Source organism: Zonotrichia leucophrys, chromosome 21 (genome assembly GCF_028769735.1).
Source record: "Zonotrichia leucophrys gambelii isolate GWCS_2022_RI chromosome 21, RI_Zleu_2.0, whole genome shotgun sequence".
NCBI classification, from domain to species: Eukaryota; Metazoa; Chordata; class Aves; order Passeriformes; family Passerellidae; genus Zonotrichia; species Zonotrichia leucophrys.
In genome coordinates, this window is record NC_088190.1 from 6,886,951 (window position 1) to 6,907,222 (window position 20,272).

Below are 20,272 nucleotides of genomic sequence, written 5' to 3' on the forward strand. Positions count from 1 at the left end.
GAGGTCCCAGGTGAGTGCCCCATGGCCTCTCCCTTTATTTGAATTAACTAAAAGGATTCTTCTGTCTCTTTTTTAGACATAAACCTCTGGTGTTTGTGGATTAATTTTCCTGACATTTTCAACCAAGTGTTTCCAAACTTGAAATCCTTCATGGCAAGAGAAGACTTGGGAAATCCATGAGGAATATCAGCCTAACTCTCATTTATCACAGAATTCACAGAATCCCCAGGCTGGAAGAGACCTTAAAGATCATCGAGTCCAACCCAGCCCAACACCTCAACTGAACCCTGGCCCCCAGTGCCACATCCAGGCTTTGTTAAACACACCCAGGGATGGGGACTCCACCACCTCCCCAGGCAGAACATTCCAGAACTTTATCACTTCATCCTCTCTGCTGTTCACACTACATGCAATGTAACGCTGGGAATGTGATAAATCCATAGTATTAACTACTATTAATACTGGCAGAGGAAGTCAGAGTAAATTATTATTTATAGAGAGAACTAATTATTTAATATGCTTAAATATCACAGCCAAAAGGACATTCATGATGTAGCAGGTTTCCCAGTGTTTATGTGACTTGTTGAGCACACATAAACATATTTAATTTATAAAACACTTCTCTAGGTCACCCTTCAGACTGGTGTGTTTTCAAACACTTGATACATGCAAAAATTCAATTCTCTTTAATTAACCATCTGTTCAGTCTCCTGCTATTCATGATGGAGCTGCTGAGAAAAACAGTTTCACAAGCTAGCTGAAATTTTAGTAATTAATACCTAGCTTTTAGAAATTATTATTATTTCCCTGAAAACATGCAGCTGATCACCTGCTGTTAATGATATCATTAAATGAAGAATGGCAACATCTTGGGGGTTTTCTTTCCCAATAAAGACCTGGCCCAAATCCAAAGCAAAGCCATTGTACCTGGATGATTTTGGACAGCTCATCGAAGGAGTTCTTGCAGTCCCCACAGTACTCCTGGGCTAACTGCAGGATGTACCTGTTCACACTGGCTGAGGTAGAACTGATCCCTCCACTGCTGCCAGACTCGTCCTGGAAGGGGAAAGCAAAGAGGAGTCACAAAGGGAGGCTCCACACAAAAATGACAACAGCAGAGCAGCACCCAGGCAAGGACTGCCCTGGGCAGATGTTGGGAATTTAGCTGCTAGAGAATGGAAAATTACAAAGCTGTGGCTAATTCCAAGCCCTGCACCTGCTAGATAGCGTTACCTGGCCTAGCTGTAGTAGATACAACAGTAAAGAGGCATGAGAAAGAGAGATTAACCCTTAAGGAATGAGGAAGAGTTCATGTAGTTATAACCAGTAACTGCTTGGCTTACAGAATATTCATAAGCTTATTATTTGTGTATAAGTGTCGATGCTCTCTTACATAACGAATTTGCTCATCACTCATACTGAGTGTCCTAGTGCCCTCACCGACAACGTGCTCATCCCCGACAAGGCCTGGTATCTGTGACAGCAGAGCAAGGCAAGCTGCCAGCACCAAGCAAGGACTACCCTGGCAGTGTGCCCACCTGAGCTCTGGCACTGCACCCCCCTGTACCTGGGCTTCTCAGGGGCTGCCTCGTTCACCTTGCACAGCAGGTTCTCCAGCTGCGGTCGGTGTCCCATCAGCTGGTGATACACCCTGTCAGCCTTGTCCAGCAGAGTGTTGATGTTTGTCACTGCCTACCCAGGCAAAGAAAAGGAAAGGAAACTCATTGCATTTTCAGAACCGCAACCACCAAGCTCCAAGTCTTGTCCTTTGCCTTTTTTGGGGGGGGAAATCACTAAATTGTGACCCTGCAGCTGGTTCTGCCCTGAGAAGCACTGTGGTGACACTAATGAGCACACCAGGTGACATTGCACCGAGCACACCTGTGGTACTACACCGAGCAGATCCTGTGGTACTACACCGAGCACACCTGTGGTACTACACCGAGCACACCCTGTGACACTACACTGAGCACACCTGTGGTACTACACTGAGCACACCCTGTGGTACTACACTGAGCACACCTGTGGTACTACACTGAGCACACCTGTGGTACTACACTGAGCACACCCTGTGGTACTACACTGAGCACACCTGTGGTACTACACTGAGCACACCTGTGGTACTACACTGAGCACACCCTGTGTACTACACCGAGCACACCCTGTGGTACTACACTGAGCACACCCTGTGGTACTACACCGAGCACATCCTGTGGTACTACACTGAGCACACCTGTGGTACTACACCGAGCACACCCTGTGGTACTACACCGAGCACACCTGTGGTACTACACCGAGCACACCCTGTGGGTACTACATTGAGCACACCTGTGACACTACACTGAGCACACCCTGTGACACTACATGAGCACACCTGTGGTACTACACGAGCACACCTGTGACTACACTGAGCACACCTGTGGTACTACACTGAGCAACTGTGACTACACTGAGCACACCTGTGGTACTACACCGAGCACACCTGTGGTACTACATGAGCAACTGTGGTACTACACCGAGCACACCTGGGGTACTACACCGAGCACACCCTGTGACACTACACCGAGCACACCCTGTGGTACTACACTGAGCACACCCTGGGGTACTACACCGAGCACACCTGTGGTACTACACTGAGCACACCTGTGACTACATGAGCACAAGCTGTGGTACTACACCGAGCACACCTGTGGTACTACACTGAGCAACCTGTGGTACTACACGAGCACACCTGTGGTACTACATGAGCAACCCTGTAGTACTACACGAGCACATCCTGTGGTACTACACTGAGCACACCTGTGGTACTACACTGAGCACACCCTGTGGTACTACACCAAGCACATCCTGTGGTACTACACTGAGCACACCCTGTGGTACTACACCGAGCACACCTGTGGTACTACACCGAGCACACCCTGTGGTACTACACCGAGCACACCTGTGGTACTACACTGAGCACACCTGTGGTACTACACCGAGCACACCCTGTGGTACTACACCGAGCACACCCTGTGGTACTACACTGAGCACACCCTGTGGTACTACACTGAGCACACCTGGGGTACTACACCGAGCACCCTGAGTCCGACAACCTGTGGTACTACATTAGCACCCTGGGTACTAACGAGCACACCCTGTGGTACTACACTGAGCACACCCTGTGGTACTACACCGAGCAGATCCTGTGGTACTACACCGAGCAGACCCTGTGGTACTACACCGAGCAGACCCTGTGGTACTACACCGAGCACACCTGTGGTACTACAGTGAGCACACCCTGTGGTACTACACTGAGCACACCCTGTGACACTACACTGAGCACACCTGTGGTACTACACCGAGCACACCCTGTGGTACTACACTGAGCACACCCTGTGGTACTACACCGAGCACACCCTGTGTACTACACTGAGCCAACAGAAGAACCCAAATCCATTCCCTTGTACAGCAAGGCAAGGAGATGCAGTCAGCTCATAAGTGAGGCACTGAATGATGCCTTTGGAAGAATTACTTGTCTGGTGGAGCAGGAGGCAAACTCAGAATGCATCGGTCAGTGAGGAGCCTTGAAGGAGCCCTGATTCTGACAGGGATGGAGCCCTGATTTTGACAGGGATGGAGCCCTGATTCTGACAGGGATGGAGCCCTGATTCTGACAGGGGATGGAGCCCTGATTTTGACAGGGATGGAGCCCTGATTTTGACAGGGATGGAGCCCTGATTCTGACAGGGATGGAGCCCTGATTCTGACAGGGGATGGAGCCCTGATTTTGACAGGGGTTGGAGCCCTGATTCTGACAGGGATGGAGCCCTGATTCTGACAGGGGATGGAGCCCTGATTTTGACAGGGTTGGAGCCCTGATTCTGACAGGGGATTGGAGCCCTGATTCTGACAGGGTAGGAGCCCTGATTTGACAGGGGATGGAGCCCTGATTTGACAGGGATGGAGCCCTGATTTGACAGGGGATAGTGGAGAAGCCCTGATTCTGACAGGGATGGAGCCCTGATTTTGACAGGGATGGAGCCCTGATTCTGACAGGGATGGAGCCCTGATTTTGACAGGGATGGAGCCCTGATTTTGACAGGGATGGAGCCCTGATTCTGACAGGGATGGAGCCCTGATTCTGACAGGGATGGAGCCCTGATTCTGACAGGGGATGGAGCCCTGATTCTGGCAGGGGATGGAGCCCTGATTTGACAGGGATGAAGCCCTGATTCTGACAGGGATGGAGCCCTGATTTTGACAGGGATGGAGCCCTGATTTTGACAGGAGGAGCCTGATTTGACAGGGATGGAGCCCTGGCGGATGGAGCCCTGATTTTGACAGGGGATGGAGCCCTGATTTCTGAGCAAGGGGATGGAGCCCTGATTTTGACAGGGTTGGAGCCCTGATTTGACAGGGTAAGGAGCCCTGATTTGACAGGGGATGGAGCCCTGATTCTGACAGGGATTGGAGCCCTGATTCTGACAGGGATGGAGCCCTGATTTTGACAGGGTTGGAGCCCTGATTTGACAGGGATGGAGCCCTGATTTGACAGGGGATGGAGCCCTGATTTTGACAGGGGATGGAGCCCTTATTTGACAGGGTGGAGCCCTGATTCTGACAGGGATGGAGCCCTGATTTGACAGGGATGGAGCCCTGATTTGACAGGGATGGAGCCCTGATTTTGCAGGCATGGAGCCCTGATTTTGACAGTATGCCCTGATTCTGAATGGGGTGAGCCCTGATTTTGACAGGGATGGAGCCCTGATTTTGACAGGGGATGAGCCCTGATTTTAACAGGGATGGAGCCCTGATTCTGACAGGGATGGAGCCCTGATTCTGACAGGGATGGAGCTCTGATTTTGACAGGGATGGAGCCCTGATTTTGACAGGGATGGAGTCCTGATTCTGGCAGGGATGGAGCCCTGATTTTGACAGGGATGGAGCCCTGATTTTGACAGGGGATGGAGCCCTGATTCTGACAGGGGATGGAGCCCTGATTTTGACAGGGTTGGAGCCCTGATGTTGACAGGGTTGGAGCCCTGATTTTGACAGGGATGGAGCCCTGATTCTGACAGGGATGGAGCCCTGATTTTGACAGGGTTGGAGCCCTGATTTTGACAGGGTAAGGAGCCCTGATTTTGACAGGGATGGAGCCCTGATTTTGACAGGGTTGGAGCCCTGATTTTGACAGGGGATGGAGCCCTGATTCTGACAGGGGATGGGGCCCCGATTTTAACAGGGGATGGAGCCCTGATTTTGACAGGGATGGAGCCCTGATTCTGACAGGGGATGGAGCCCTGATTCTGACAGGGGATGGAGCCCTGATTTTGACAGGGATGGAGCCCTGATTTTGACAGGGGATGGAGCCCTGATTTTGACAGGGATGGAGCCCTGATTCTGACAGGGATGGAGCCCTGATTCTGACAGGGGATGGAGCCCTGATTTTGACAGGGATGGAGCCCTGATTTTGACAGGGGATGGAGCCCTGATTTTAACAGGGGATGGAGCCCTGATTTTGACAGGGGATGGAGCCCTGATTTTGACAGGGATGGAGCCCTGCTGTGCCCACAGAGGAGATGGAGCCCTGCTGTCCCCACAGTGTCCCAGAGCCCCAGGATGCCCTGCCAGCCCCACCTTCTTGCGATCCTCCTCGTTCTCGATGGGGTCCACGGCGCAGCAGGGCTTGGCGTAGAGCATGAAGTCGAAGCGGGCGTATTTACAGAAGCCACAGGCATTGCACAGGAAAGGATCCTTCTCATCATAATTGATGGACCTGCAAGGAAGGCAGCAGCTCAAAACCTGCAGCTCCAGGCAATGGAACAAACTGAACAGACTGGGTGACTTAAAACACCTCGGTGACCAGACTGCTCTGGGGAAGGGAAATACTTGAGAATCAAAACCTACAGATCAGGCAATAAAGAAAGTCCTCCCAGCAGTGCCATGTTCTGGCTGGAAAAAGCAGCAAATTGTTCCTAACACTTCCACTTTAATGACAGTAATTCCCAGCAGAAAGTCAGGCTGGGGCACTGTGTCCTTTAGGAGAACAAAGATGAAGGAACTGTTCTGGTTTGTAGGGTTTGGCCTTTGCACTGGGACTGACTGCACTTCTCCCCACTGCAGAGCAGGGCAGCAGACAGAACTGATTTATGGCTCCCAGAGCTCCAGAAGGGATGTGGAAACCTTTCCACACACCAGCAATCACCAGGAAAGAGCCTCCCAAACACCTCGAATCCCATGAGAATTACAGAGGAATAGGGACAACAATAAGGGGAAAGAGATATCAGATAAGGAGACAAAAGTGACAAAAGAGAAGGATTTCTAAGGCTGTAGTAGAAGTGTGAATAGCACACAGTAAATTACCCCTGAGCCTGCTCTGAATGAGCAGAGCACAACAAAGCCATGAATGGAACTGTCTGTCCAGCCCAGGCAGGGATCCTGGGGGAAGCCCTGCAATCCCCCAGCTGAACTCCAGCCTCCAGCCCAGGCAGGCCAAAAATAACCAGCTCCAGGGAATTCTGTGCTGTGAACTTCGAGGCTGGATGTGAAACTTCAGCTGGCTGAGAATTGTGCTCCCAGGCTCCCTTTGTTAGCCTGCATTACATTAAATCCCTGTAAGCCTGTTTTATACTTCCCCACTAATTTGATTGTGTGCTTGTATTAACCAGAATGGGGGATTTACATGGCAGGGGGTGTGGGGCACCCGGGAGGGCTCTGGGGGACACTCACACCTGCACCTGGGGCACTGCTGCACACTGGGGACACACAGGGACACTCACACCTGCACCTGGGGCACTGCTGCACAATGGGGACACACAGGGACACTCACACCTGCACCTGGGGCACTGCTGCACACTGGGGACACACAGGGACACTCACACCTGCACCTGGGGCACTGCTGCACACTGGGGACACACAGGGACACTCACACCTGCACCTGGGGCACTGCTGCACACTGGGGACACAGGGGGACACTCACCTCACGGTTATTGGTACACACTGGGGACACACAGGGACCTCACACTGCACTTGGGCACTGCTGCACACTGGGGACACACAGGGACACCACACATGCACTGGGGCACTGTGCACACTGGGCACACAGGACACCACATGCACTGGGGCATGTACACACTGGGGACACACAGGCACCCACAGAGCTACACTTGGGGCACTGCTAACACTGGGGACACACAGGGACACCACGAGCTACACTTGGGGCATGCTACACACTGGGGACACACAGGACATACACCTGCACCTGGGCACTGCTGCACAATGGGGACACACAGGGACACTCACAGAGCTGCACCTGGGGCACTGCTGCACACTGGGGACACAGGGGGACACCCACAGAGCTGCACCTGGGGCACTGGTAGATGTTCTGGGGACACAGGGACTCTGGGGACACACACAGTGACACTGGGGACACCCACAGAGCTGCACTTGTGGCACTGTTACATGCTCTGGGGACACTGGGGACACACACAATGACACCCTGGGGATACACACAATGACACACTGGGGACACACCACAGAGCTGCACTTGTGGCACTGGTAGATGCTCTGGGGGCACGCTCAATGACTGTGGGGACATTGGGACACACACAGGGACACTCAGTGACACATAGACCTGCACTTGTGGCACTGGTAGACGTTCTGGGGGCACACACAGTGATACCCTGGGCACACACAGTGACTCTGGGGGTACACTCAGTGACTCTGGGGACACACTCTGTGATTTTGGGGACATTGGGGACACACAGACCTGCACTTGTGGCCCTGGTAGATGTTCTGGGGGCACACACAGTGACACTAGGGACACACATAGTGAATCTGGGGGCACACACAGTGACACAGTGATACCCTGACCTGCACTTGTGGCACTGGTAGCCGTTCTGGGGGCACAGCCAGTGGCTCTGGGGGCACACACAGTGATTTTGGGGACACTGGGGACACACAAACCTGCACTTGTGGCCCTGGTAGCCGTTCTGGGGGCACACCAGTGACACAGTGACACACACCTGCACTTGTGGCACTGGTAGACGTTGTGGGGGCACACACAGTGGTTGTGGGGGCACACACAGTGACTCAGGGCACACACAGTGACACACACCTGCACTTGTGGCACTGGTAGACGTTCTGGGCACACACAGTGGCTCTGTGGGCACACCCAGTGGCTCTGGGGGCACACACAGTGACACACACCTGCACTTGTGGCACTGGTAGCCTTTCTGGGGGCACACACAGTGACACACACCTGCACTTGTGGCACTGGTAGCCGTTCTGTGGGCACACACACAGTGACACACACCTGCACTTGTGGCACTGGTAGCTGTTCTGGGGGCACACACAGTGACACAGTGACACACACCTGCACTTGTGGCACTGGTAGCCGTTCTGTGGGCACACCCAGTGGCTCTGGGGGCACACACAGTGACACAGTGACACACACCTGCACTTGTGGCACTGGTAGCCTTTCTGGGGGCACACACAGTGACACAGTGACACACACCTGCACTTGTGGCACTGGTAGACGTTCTCGCCGCAGTTGCCGCACACGCCGGGGTTGGCGGGCACCGAGGCGCTGCAGCGCGGGCACTGCAGGGTCTCGGTCGATGCCTGGTAATTCTCGTAGAAGTCGGCGAACTCGATCATCAGGTTGGAGGCCACGATGGGCAGGGGCAGATCGATCTTCACCTCCGTCTGCCCCGGCGTCAGCTGCACCTTCTTGGCCTTGTGCCAGCGAGCCGGCCTGCAGGGACGGAGGGGAAGGGTGGGAAAGGGAACGGGAAGAGAAGGTTTGGGAAGGGAAGGAAAAAGGTTTGGGAAGGTTTGGGAAGGGAAGGTTTGGGAAGGGGAGGGGAGGGAAGGGAAAGGAAAGGATGGGAAAGGGAAAGGGAAGGGGAAGGGGAAGGGGAAAGGAGGGGAAGGGGAAAGGGGAAAGGGGAAAGGGGAAAGGGAAAGGGGAAGGGGAAGGGGAAGGGAGAAGGGAAAGGGAAAGGGAAAGGGAAAGGGAAAGGGAAAGGAAAGGGAAAGGGAAAGGGAAAGGGAAAGGGAAAGGGAAGGGAAGGTTTGGGAAGGTTTGGGAAGGGAAGGTTTGGGAAGGGAAGGTTTGGGAAGGGAAGGGAAGGTTTGGGAAGTTTGGGAAGGGAAGGTTTGGGAAGGTTTGGGAAGGGGAAGGGAAGGGAAAGGGAAAGGGAAGGGAAAGGAAGGGAAGGAAGGGAAGGGAAAGGGAAAGGGAAAGGAAAGGAAAGGAAAGGAAAAGGAAAGGAAAAGGAAAAGGAAAAGGAAAAGGAAAAGGAAAAGGAAAAGGAAAAGGAAAAGGAAAAGGAAAGGAAAAGGAAAAGGAAAGGGAAAGGGAAAGGAAAGGAAAGGAAAGGAAAGGAAAAGGAAAAGGAAAGGAAAGGAAAGGAAAGGAAAGGAAAGGAAAGGAAAGGAAAGGAAAGGAAAGAAAGGAAAGGAGAAAGGAAAAGGAAAAGGAAAAGGAAAAGGAAAAGGAAAAGGAAAAGGAAAAGGAAAAGGAAAAGGAAAAGGATGGGAAAGGAAAGGATGGGAAAGGATGGGAAAGGAAAGAAAGGTTTTCCAGAGGGAAGTTCCCTCCCCACCCACGTGTGAGGAAAAGCCAAATGCAACCGTCTCGGCTCCAAATCTCCTTTAACTGGGATGAATGGGGAGCAGTTCTAGGATTCGTTTCCTTAGCTTCTGTATTGACATGATATGTAGCCAGAAATACATTTTAAGCCTTTATCCTCTTCATAGAGAGAGACTGTTTGGGATTAAAGAGCTGTTGATGCCTCATGGAAAAACTTTAATTCTACAGACATTTTCTAGGGATTTTCACCTCCATTTTTTTATTAGTAAGGACATTTGCATGAAAACAGGATATTTATTTCTTAAAGATCTCATCTGCTCCCACTGCTTATTCTCAACCTGAAGTCAGAATCCTCTCTTTGTGACATCATAATCCTCTCCACAGCAGCCACTTGTGATGTCACAGAGGATTAAGACTTCAAATAAGCAATAAGCGGCAGGCACAGATTAATCCCTAAGCCAGAGAGATCTGATTCTGGTGAGAACATCTCAAGAAGTGAGAAGGGGAAGCACATAAGCAGGACTGGCTCCAGACTGAGCAGTGTGTTGAAAAGGAGCCATTTCTGGTAGGTAAAGCAGAGCTGAGAGTGAGACCATCCAACTTCTAATTTTAATTCTACTCTATGGCTTCAAAGAAACAATGTTAATGCTTTCAGCATTCCTGGACATGCTGCAAAGTCCAAATCCCTTTTGGAGTCAAACTACCCATGAAGTGCTCTCGGAATTACTGCTGGTTCCCACACAATTAAGTCAGGTGCTTTAAAGCGAGCCTGGACAAAATCAGAATCCACAAATTTTATAGACATTCTTCAAGCTTCAGAGGAAATCTGGATCTTTGCTTCAACAACTGTAGGGGATTCAGAACAATCCCACCCAATGTGGGCTGAGAGCGATGAGTAACAGTCTAAGGAGGAACCTTGGGGAAAAACAAGAAGCCAAGGGAACGAATCTGATTCAGAGACTGCACACAAAACTTGATGAACATACTTGTTCTTCAGCTCCACGATGGCCTGCACGGTCCTGTTGTTGTAGTAGAGGTTGATGGTTCTCACCATCTTGGTTCGTTTCAGGTCCCCAATCTTCACTGTCACCTTGCTGATGGTGTGGCTGCCAATGAGCTTCACCACCTGCTGCGTGGTCGTGTAGCGCGTGTCCACTTTGATGGACGACAGCTTGATGTACTGGGGAGACAAAGGAAAGGTCACCCTGACCGTCTGGGGGCACCCCAAAACCTCAGGGACAGGGGAAACCAAGGGCTGGGATCCCTGCTGTACTGGGGAGACAAAGCAAGGGAGCAGTGCCTGTCTGAGGGCACCCCAAAACCTCAGGGGTACAGGAAACCAAGGAATGAGATCCCTGAGGTACTGGGGAGACAAAGCAAGGGCACCCCAAAACCTCAGGGGTACAGGAAACCACATCTGGAAAGGGTTGGGATCCCACCACTGGAAAGGACTTAATAACTGCAGTCAGTGCTGGTGTCATGCAGAGCAGCTGGAGCTGTGTCAGGAGGGTCAGGCTGGATTTCAGGAAAGGTTCTTCCCCCAGAGGGTGCAGGCCCTGCCCAGGCTGCCCAGGAATGGGCACAGCCCTGAGGCTGCCAGAGCTCCAGGTGACACCCAGGACATTGCTGGGATGTCTGTGCAGAGCCAGGGCTGGATTTGATCCCTGTGGGCCCTTTCCAGCCCAGGACATTCCATGGCTGTGTGATTCCAGGGTTACTTACACAGAAAGGCACCTCGGGGTTGTTGCACACAAGGCAAGGATCACTCTCCAGGTAGTAGCCATCAAATTCCACGAGCCCAGACAATGTGCTGGAATGAGGGAACAACACTGACACATGGATCTGGGCATTTGCTGCTTTAAACTCAGCCATTCAACCAGAATCACTTTAACTTCCCCCATTTCCCAGTCCCAGTGTGTAACAGAACTGTTACAGTGTAAATCACACTGGAAATAACAGCTTTTAATTAAGCACTTTTATTCTAATTATCAATGGCCAAGGTGGGACCAAGAACACTCAAAACTGCAAATCTCTATTTTCCAGCTGGGCCTAAGATTTTATAACATTTATTGAGCAGAAGAGCTCAAGCCAAGCTCTGCTGGTAGAGCCCAAAGCCAGGCTTGCATTGGCAGGAGGATTCTGCTGCTCTCCCAAGCCCAGCAGGCACAAACCTCAGCAGGGCCCATCCCCAGCACCATGGATGGAGCTCAGCTGGAGGGCCCTGCAGAGCCCTGGATCCAAGGCACAAAGACTCACTTGTAGATGTTGGAGTTGGGGTGGTTGGTGAGAATGTGGTTTTGGGTCCGGAGGATCTCCACGGCCTTTTGGGAATATTCCTTCAGCTGAAATAAAACCAGGCAAAGTCAGTCTTCAAAACAATGCTTTTATTGCTACACAGACACAAATATCCTCATCTTGTGGTGTTCCAGGTGCCCCAAAAGAAGTACACACCACACCCACAGGAATTTATGTTTAAATCATTACCCAGGACTGTAATTGATCCTAAAATTTGAGATTGACACAATAAGTGCTGTTTCTCAGTCAATCCCAGCAGATGTCTGCCAAGATTTGTACAGCATGCCCCACTCTTTAAACATACTCATGCAAGTATCAATGGGTCTAAATTATTTGTTCTCAATCCCACTGATCCCCTAAAAGAGGCCACAGCTTCCTTTGTTCAAAAATCATGGTTACAAAAGATTTCTAGGAGTTGCAATATCAAAAATCTAAAAACTGGAGCTGCCAGATCCACAAAAGCCTCCTGTGGGAAAGAGGTATTTTTCTCAATAAATAAACTCACCAGCACAATTTCACCCCCAAAACAATAAAACAAAAATCCACACTTCCAAATTCTTTAAGGATCCTGCTTTTTTTAACATTGAAGTTCTAATAACATGAGAAATTTCCAGCAGAAGCTCATCTGTGCCAGCTGTATCATAAATGAGCACGTGGGATGCTGTACCTCCCTTCTGGAATGTCACTGTACCTTTTTCTCAGTCTGCTGTGTTTTCAGGGAGAAGTATCCCAGGAGATCCACAAACTGGGCAGCCTTCCTTCCATAGGCTGGCAGCTCTGGCCAGATGGACCACATGAGATCCAGCAGCAGCTCCTGCTGGGACTTGTTGGAGTTCCTGTCGGGTGGATTACAGACAATCAGGGCTCTTGTGCACAAGGAGAACAAGCTCCAGTGCACCAAAGTGGGAAACCATCACCTTGCAGAGCTCACAGAGCTGAATCCCACCAGCACAGTTCTGTTTTCCAGCACTCCAAAACAAAAGCAGCTGTCCTGCAATAGCTGAACAGAGCTCTGAAGTAGCCCAGCTCCCTAAAGCACTCCTCTCCCCACACAGCTCCCAACTTTTCACAGTGGGAGTCTGGATCTGAATTTCTGTGATTTCCTCAGAAATTCACTCTGCCCACAAACACTGGCTCCTGGCCATGACAGGAGTGAGATTTTGCAGGCAGAAATGAAGAGTTCCTTGCAGGTGACAACTGAGATGGACCATGGGTAAGTCACAACTTCACCTCCAGCCCAGTAATGCAAACCACAAGGGCAATTCCAGGGGAACCCAACACCTGCAGGCTCCAGAGTCCTTCAGGGCCTGAGGCAGCCCAGGCTCACCTGTAGATGTGCAGGGCCAGGCAGTGGGCCTGCCACCTCACTGAGGAGGAGTTGGATTCCAGCAGGAAGCAGCGCAGGAACTGGATGAGGGTCTCCTTGTCAGCAAACTTGTTCAGCTGGTTCACCAGGGCCGTGCACAGCTGGTCCTCCTGGCTGCCTGAACCCTCCCCTAGGGACACAGGCAAGGCTTTAGGGGCAAGATAAATGCAGCACCTCACAGGCAGGCTACCCTCCTATTTCAAAGAGTCAGGATCATGGGGACAAATTATTATGTTTCAGGTAACAAGGAAGTTTAATATTCCTGTCTTTTTCAGAAATATAACCCAGCACTCCTGACTAACAGGAAAAAAACTGCAGGAAAGCTTGCCAGTGAGGACGTGAGAAATGTGCTACACATCCTGATAAAAAGAAAGGACTGACCATGAGGCAATGAAAAGCCTCACAGAGAACCATCTGATGGTGAAAGCCAAAGCGGCTCCTTGAAGGAAAGCCAAGAGAGAATTTATGCCCGTGACTTTTATAGGGAAGCTTAATTACTTTCCCAGGACTGTGGATATTCATTAAGCAGCAGCTCTGGCTCCAGCAGAGCTTCCAAGGCAGCCAGAGGAAACAAGTCTGAACACAATCACTGCAGAGCACAGCTAACTGGGTGTGCATCCCCAGGACTTGTTTTAATCCTCGTGAGCCTTTCAGCCTCCTACAACCCAGGACAGGCAAGTTAAGTGGAAGCTGCTTCATCACTAGGTTAGGTAACACCATTAGACAACTTCAAAGCCACTCAAGGCAATAAACACAGTGAGTTTGGGATGTTCTCAGCACGTGGCTTCAGCCCAACTCTCAGGACACTCTGCTTCACCTGAGTCCCCTCTGCACATGGGAAAACTGTTCCTCTCTCCTGACTGTGGCTGTGGGTGCCCTTGCCATGAGCCATGACCCTTTCCCAACAGCAGGATTTATCATCCAGCTCTTTCTGAACAGAGTAAGAAAGGCTGTGAGTGTTGGGGAAGATGAAACAGGAAAGCCTTATAAATATGATTGGCTGGCAAAAGATTTTGAGAATATAGAAACTATAAGTGAGATTGAAGTGAAAGCAAGCTTTGAGATCCCTCAGTTACTGAACAACTGGAAAACAATGGTGTGGCTGCTGAAGGTGATCCCCTTTTGATGGAACAACACCCTCTGCTTGCAGACAGGCCCAAGGCTCAGAGCAGACCCTGCAGCTTGGCAGAAGGGCCCAAAGAGGAGTTTTTAGGGTTTAAAATGTAACACAGTGTGGTAATGTAATGATTCTTATAGGCTGTATGGAAATGCTGTAGGATTTGTATCTTGTGCTAGACTGGTTAGTGAGAATTAGAATATTCAACACAGAAGATTTATTGTATTGTGATGGGAACCTCACTCTCTTACCCCTTTTACTCTCTTACCCTCTCATCCTCTCTGCCCCTCTCCTCTCAGCCCTGCTCCAGCTGTGTTTGGCAGCTCCCAGCAGGGCCCTGCACTTGGCCCTTTGCAATGAACCCCAAGTTCCAGACCTGGCTGCAGAGATCTCTGCTCTCCATCCATCCCCACCATCCCACCCCCGACACTCCAACATGTGAGGAGCAAACTTGCTCCTAAAACCACAGGCCAGGGCCCAGCTGCCCCTCACCCTCTCGCTCCTTCTCCTTTTCCTCCTTCTTGCTCTTTTTGGTGGAGGATTTGCTCTGCGCCGCCGCCTGCCCCGAGCCTGATGCTGCAGGAGCAGAGCTGGAAGAGGTGCTGGAAGCTCCAGAGGATGAAGCCACAGACAGCACTTTGCTGCCACACAGAGCACAAGACAACAGCTGCAGGAGAACTGGGGACACTCCTTCGTCTACCAGGAAGCTGACTTGGAGCAGGAAGTAGAGAACAGCTGTAGAGGAAAGGGGAAAATGTTTGAATCACACAATCATGGGATGTCCTGAGCTGGAAAAGGCTCAGAGGGATTGAATCCAACCCAGGTCCTGCACAGACACCCCAACAATCCCACCCTGAGCATCCTGAGAGCATTGTCCAAATGCTCCTGGAGCTCTGGCAGCCTCAGGGCTGTGCCCATTCCCTGGGGAGCCTGGGCAGGGCCAGCACCCTCTGGGGAAGAGCCTTTCCCTGATATCCAACCTAACCCTGCCCTGACACAGCTCCATGCCACTAAACCTGAATTAAAAAAGAAAAAAAAAAAAAAAAAGAAAAAAAACCACCCAGCCTAAACCAAAAGCCTTTGTACACAAGAAGGAAACTCCCAGAACTGTCCTGTCCCTGGACCACAGAAGCCTAACACTGGGGTACACCAGGTGCAGTGGCTCATCCCCAATGACTCCCTGGCACAATGGCAGCACAAGCAAGAGAACACAGATCTCCTGTTCCTCTAAGTTATCCATGACACCACATCTTGCTCTTTAGCCAAGGACCAGATGCAATTAGGGCACTGGGATAATGAGTACTGGAATCAGTTCAGTCCTATCAAAACCCTCATCTGTGCTGAGCTTCCCCATCTGAGCCACCTCCATCCCAACCACGACAGCACTGCTCCCCAAACCCTGGGAGACAGAACTCACAGTCATCCTTGATGCAGAATTTCTGCCAGTTCACTGTTCTCTGCGTGGCAATCTCTGCACAAGCCTTCAGATGCTCCATCTGCAGGCACAAAGGGATGGGATCAGAGTGGGATCAGAGCACTCCTGTCACACCAACAGCGCCCCGAGGCCTTTCCCTGCTGCTGCCCTTACCAGGGAGATCAGGGTGTCGTACTGCAGGGCAGAGCCTGAGCTGGCTGTCACCACGCTGGCCCTGAGGAAGATGCCCTGCTCCTCCAGGAGCTTCTTGATGCCTCTCACGTGCGAGTCCAGCGTGTGCAGGTCCCGCAGCTGCCGGTACTTGTCCTTGGAGCCGCAGATGAACAGCAGCAGCTTGCGCACCTGGCGCCGCACGAACGGCGTCTGCTGGATCATCAGGTACTGCAGGGCACAGTGAGATCAGCACCAAAAATGAGAGTTTTCTTCCAAAAGGCAAACAGATAGGAGATGAGTTCACCCAGCTTTAATCCTGTAGTCCCAGGCAGAACAGACACTGCACAGCAGCACTGCACCACTTGCTGGAAATCATCTCCAACCTCAAATAAACACCCAAGCAAGGCTAATTAAGAAATCCCAACTCATACTTGTGTAAATGTAAGATAACTTGTTATGTAAAGTAGGAAGCAGACTGAGAAGACAAACACCAAATATCTTCCTGATTTCTTTTTTAAGGCCCAAGTACCAACAGCTGAGCATGATGTTACATTATTTTCCATCTCACAGCAGGTTTTCTCTCTAAGCTTTGTGGCAGCAACCACTGAGTTCCAAGAAATAACAGCAACCTCATTTTTCATGTATGTTTTCCTACAGATTCCAGTTCAACAGGAATGCACAAAGCCAACAGTTCACCTTCTTTCAAGGGGATTAAAAATACAAGATGGAGCTGAGATCAGCTCTGCAAAAGCTCATCTCTCCCATGCAAGAAATCATTATTGGAGTTTTCCTGTGGAAATCTGCAGGTGTATCATGCTCTTGCTTACCTCAGACAAAAAGTAGAACCAGGAGTGATCAAAGATGGGCGGGGGGATGCGGGAGTTGGTGTCTGCAATCTTCTTGATCTGGTAGGGCAGGCGCAGCACCATCTCTGTCAGGAGCTGAGTGTAGGCCTCAAAAACATCTGCAGCGTGACCCTGGCAGCAAGAGAAATCAATCCCTCAGGCTCTGAGCACACCCAGCGTGGTGCCATGATGAATGACAGGGTGCTTTTGCTGATTTTATAAAAACAAGGGATTTCTGCCCCTTTGCAGCACAAAGAATGCTCCCAGATGATGAATAAGAACCAGCACAAGGCCTTGAACTGCAGGGCAGCTGTGAGGGTGCACTAAGCTAGTCTGGAGTGATAATGCAGCTCAACTCAGGAGCTTTCAGCTTAGCAGACATTCTTACATTCAATCATTTTGCACTGCACCTGTGCCAACACCAAACCATGGCATAATGGCACCACAAGCCTGGGAATTACTGTGGAAACTCCCATCCACCATTCCACTTCCTTGGTGTTGGGAATTTAGCTGCTAGAAAATGGAAAAGTACAAAACCATGGCTAATTCCAAGTCCTGTATCTGTGTTGATAGTATGTCCTTGGGCCTAGCTGTGGTAGGATAACAAACAGTGAAAGAGACATGAGAAAAGAGAGATGTAACCCCTAAGGAATGAGGAAGAGTTCATGGTATAGTTTAACCAATAGATTGCTTGGCTTACAGAATATTCATAAGCTTAATATTTGCTGTATAAGTGTCTGATGCTCTCTTCAATAAACGGAATTTGCTTATCACTCATATTGAGTGTCTGAGTCTCCCCTCACCAACAAATGGCTTCCCCAGCAAAGGCCCATTTTCTCTGTGACACCTTGGCACACTAAGTTCAGGAATTCTGCCTGCCAAGCACAGGAGTCACGGGCTGGAGCAGCTTCCCTTCAGCATGATTAACAATTCCTCCAGAACAGCTCCAGAGAACTCCTGGTTAGGAGTGCACCAAGGGATGCAGGGAGAGATGGGAGAGGAGCTGGGCTGCCCAGAGAACTCTGAGCACTCCCAGCTGTAACTCTGTGCCACAAGATGGATTTTGGTTGCTCTTCTAAGGGCAAACTCGTGGTGCAGGGCTGCTTTCCATGCAGCCTCCCCTGAGTGCAGGCCCTGCCCAGCTGCCAGCACAGGGCAGGACTCACCTTCACGTACTGGCGGAGGAAAAAGGGGCTCATGTCAGGGGGAGAGGAGGTGGTGTGAGGCTTCAGCAGCTGGCTGGTGGCCACGGGCTCCTCGTCGTTCTGCTGGCTCTTCCAGTACTCCAGCAGGGACTTGAGCACGTGCAGACAGTAATCAACAGCACCAGAGCTCAGCAAGGCAGCTGCTGTGGCACTGGAGATCAGGGAGGAAGCCTGGAACAGAGGGAAGGAGCTGGATCAGGAACACACCTGGGAGAGCCCTGAGCACCTGCTGACAGTGTGGGCAAGAGAGCAGGTCTGGATGAAACTTTGCAGGCAGCTTTTAAGTTTGGGGTTTGTTTGAGGTTGGGGTTTTTTGGTTTGTTTTTTTTTTGTGCGTTTATAAAAAGCAACTCAAATATTTACAGAGACTCTTTTGAACAAGTGCTTAGTAAAGGAAAACAAATAAAATCTCCTCTTAAGTCTAATCTCCCCTCGACACATGTGCCAGAGGCCACTCTGCTGTGGATTAGACGGCTAGGGCTTTCTTCCCTTCTTTTTTTCCCCCTTCTTTTTTTTGGTTTTAAGTTGGGATTTCTATTTGTTTATCTGGGATTTGGCCAGCTGGGCGTGAATCCTGGTAGAGAAAGAGTCCCTGTTGCAGCTGCCTCTCACAGGCTCTGCTCCACCCAGGTATTGCTCCACCTGCATTCTGCAAGACGAGCAGCTTTGATTTCTGTGGGAAGCTCAAGTGAGTAACAAAGGCTGGAGAAAAAGCTACTGTAAATAAAACTATTAAAGCAGCCCTGTAAATCCAAACAAACCCCACAGCTCATAAGCTCATTAAAATTTGATGCAGTTCAGACTAAATTTTTTAACCTCTATGCTTTTTTATTAATCTCCTTCCCACCACACATACTGCTTTTTATGCCTTATTACTGTACCTTTTAGCAACAAATATCTAAGGAATCCTCTTAGCGACTTTTACGTTGACACAGCAGCATATTGCTTTCCAATAATCACATTACAAATCCTCTTTAACCCCTTCAGCACTGGTGAGATGCAAGGGAGAAATCAGCCAGACCGTTTTAAGCACCATCATTAATGTGCTGCCCTGAGCTCAGTCTGGAACCATGCACAAAACAAGAGCATCCAATTGTCTTTCCACGGCTGCTTCCTCCAGCCCCAGTTTCAAAACTCTTTTTCCACAAGAGTTCAGTAACACTACAGGTTCCCTATAAATTTTACCAAAGCCCTCTCAAGGATGTTTCAGTTTTACACTTGTTATTTCAGTGAGCAGCTTTGTTTTTGATGAACAAAAGCCCCCAAGCACATCATGGAATCCCAGAATGGTTTGGGTTGGAAGAGACCTTCAAGTTCAACCCATTCCACCCTCTGCCATGGGCAGGGACATTTTCTACTGTCCCACTTTGCTCCAAGCCCTGTCCAACCTGGCCTTGGGCACTGCCAGGGATCCAGGGGCAGCCACAGCTGCTCTGGGCAATCTCCACCCTTACAGGGAAGGATTTCTTCCCAATATCTGATCTAAATTTCCCCTCTTTCAGCCTGACCCTTTCCCCCTTGTCCTGTCACTCCAGCTCCTGATGAAAAGTCCCTCTCTGGCTTTCCTGCAGTCAATTTTACACCATAGAAGGTGTTGTGGGGTCTCCTCACAACCTTCTCCTCTCCAGGCTGAGCATTCCCAATGTCCCAGCCTGTCTCCATAGGGGAGGTGCTCAAGTCCTCTCCGTGGCCTGCTCTGCCCTTGTTCCAACAATTCCATGAGTTGGAATTGTGTGTGAGTGCTTCACGTGGGACCTTGTGAGAGCTGAGTAAAGGGGGAGAAAATCATGCCCTGACAAAGCAAATTGGAGAATGTACCTCACAAATGGAAGTCTTGGATCCTGACTTGGTCCTGGACATGAAGACACTGAGCAGCCTCATCACCACCAGGTGCACCTCGTTCACAGGGGAGCGCTCGTTCTTCTTGGACACATCCTGCAGGCAAAGACACATCCTGCTGCTCAACCCTGAGCTGAGCAGCACCCCAGGCCTCTCAAGTTCAGTGCTCTGATCCTCAGGAAGCATTTCTAATTTAAGCTCAAGCAGTAAGACTGAAAAAGCAGCACAAATGCCTCAACAGGAGGGTAGGCAGTGGCCTGGCTGCCAGAGAACAGTCCCACACAAATGAAAAGCCACATATGCCAATCATGCATTTACTGATCATGGCTCTTCTCAGAGTTTAATTCCAGCAAAACAAATTTTCATGCTCACTTGTGGATGTCAGACCCAGGAAACAGTGGGAGTTCCACTCATGTCATTTTCCACCTTATGTGAAAGGA

The 20,272-nt window shown here is 50.5% G+C and overlaps 1 protein-coding gene across 5 annotated transcripts in view; it reads right to left on the reverse strand.

The window, feature by feature from the left end:
• Positions 1-20,272, reverse strand: part of UBR4 (ubiquitin protein ligase E3 component n-recognin 4) — a 105,022-nt gene that overhangs the window by 32,319 nt on the left and 52,431 nt on the right. For all 5 annotated transcript variants that reach the window (XM_064730776.1, XM_064730775.1, XM_064730774.1 and 2 more), the window contains 15 exons: positions 19,812-19,928; positions 17,955-18,164; positions 16,771-16,920; positions 15,944-16,171; positions 15,773-15,851; positions 14,848-15,090; positions 13,200-13,368; positions 12,564-12,708; positions 11,834-11,919; positions 11,300-11,387; positions 10,564-10,757; positions 8,498-8,737; positions 5,620-5,758; positions 1,570-1,692; positions 928-1,059 (listed from right to left, as the gene is read on the reverse strand). In XM_064730776.1, coding sequence (XP_064586846.1) covers positions 928-1,059; positions 1,570-1,692; positions 5,620-5,758; positions 8,498-8,737; positions 10,564-10,757; positions 11,300-11,387; positions 11,834-11,919; positions 12,564-12,708; positions 13,200-13,368; positions 14,848-15,090; positions 15,773-15,851; positions 15,944-16,171; positions 16,771-16,920; positions 17,955-18,164; positions 19,812-19,928 — 2,343 coding nt within the window. The remainder of the gene's footprint in view (positions 1-927; positions 1,060-1,569; positions 1,693-5,619; positions 5,759-8,497; positions 8,738-10,563; positions 10,758-11,299; positions 11,388-11,833; positions 11,920-12,563; positions 12,709-13,199; positions 13,369-14,847; positions 15,091-15,772; positions 15,852-15,943; positions 16,172-16,770; positions 16,921-17,954; positions 18,165-19,811; positions 19,929-20,272) is intronic.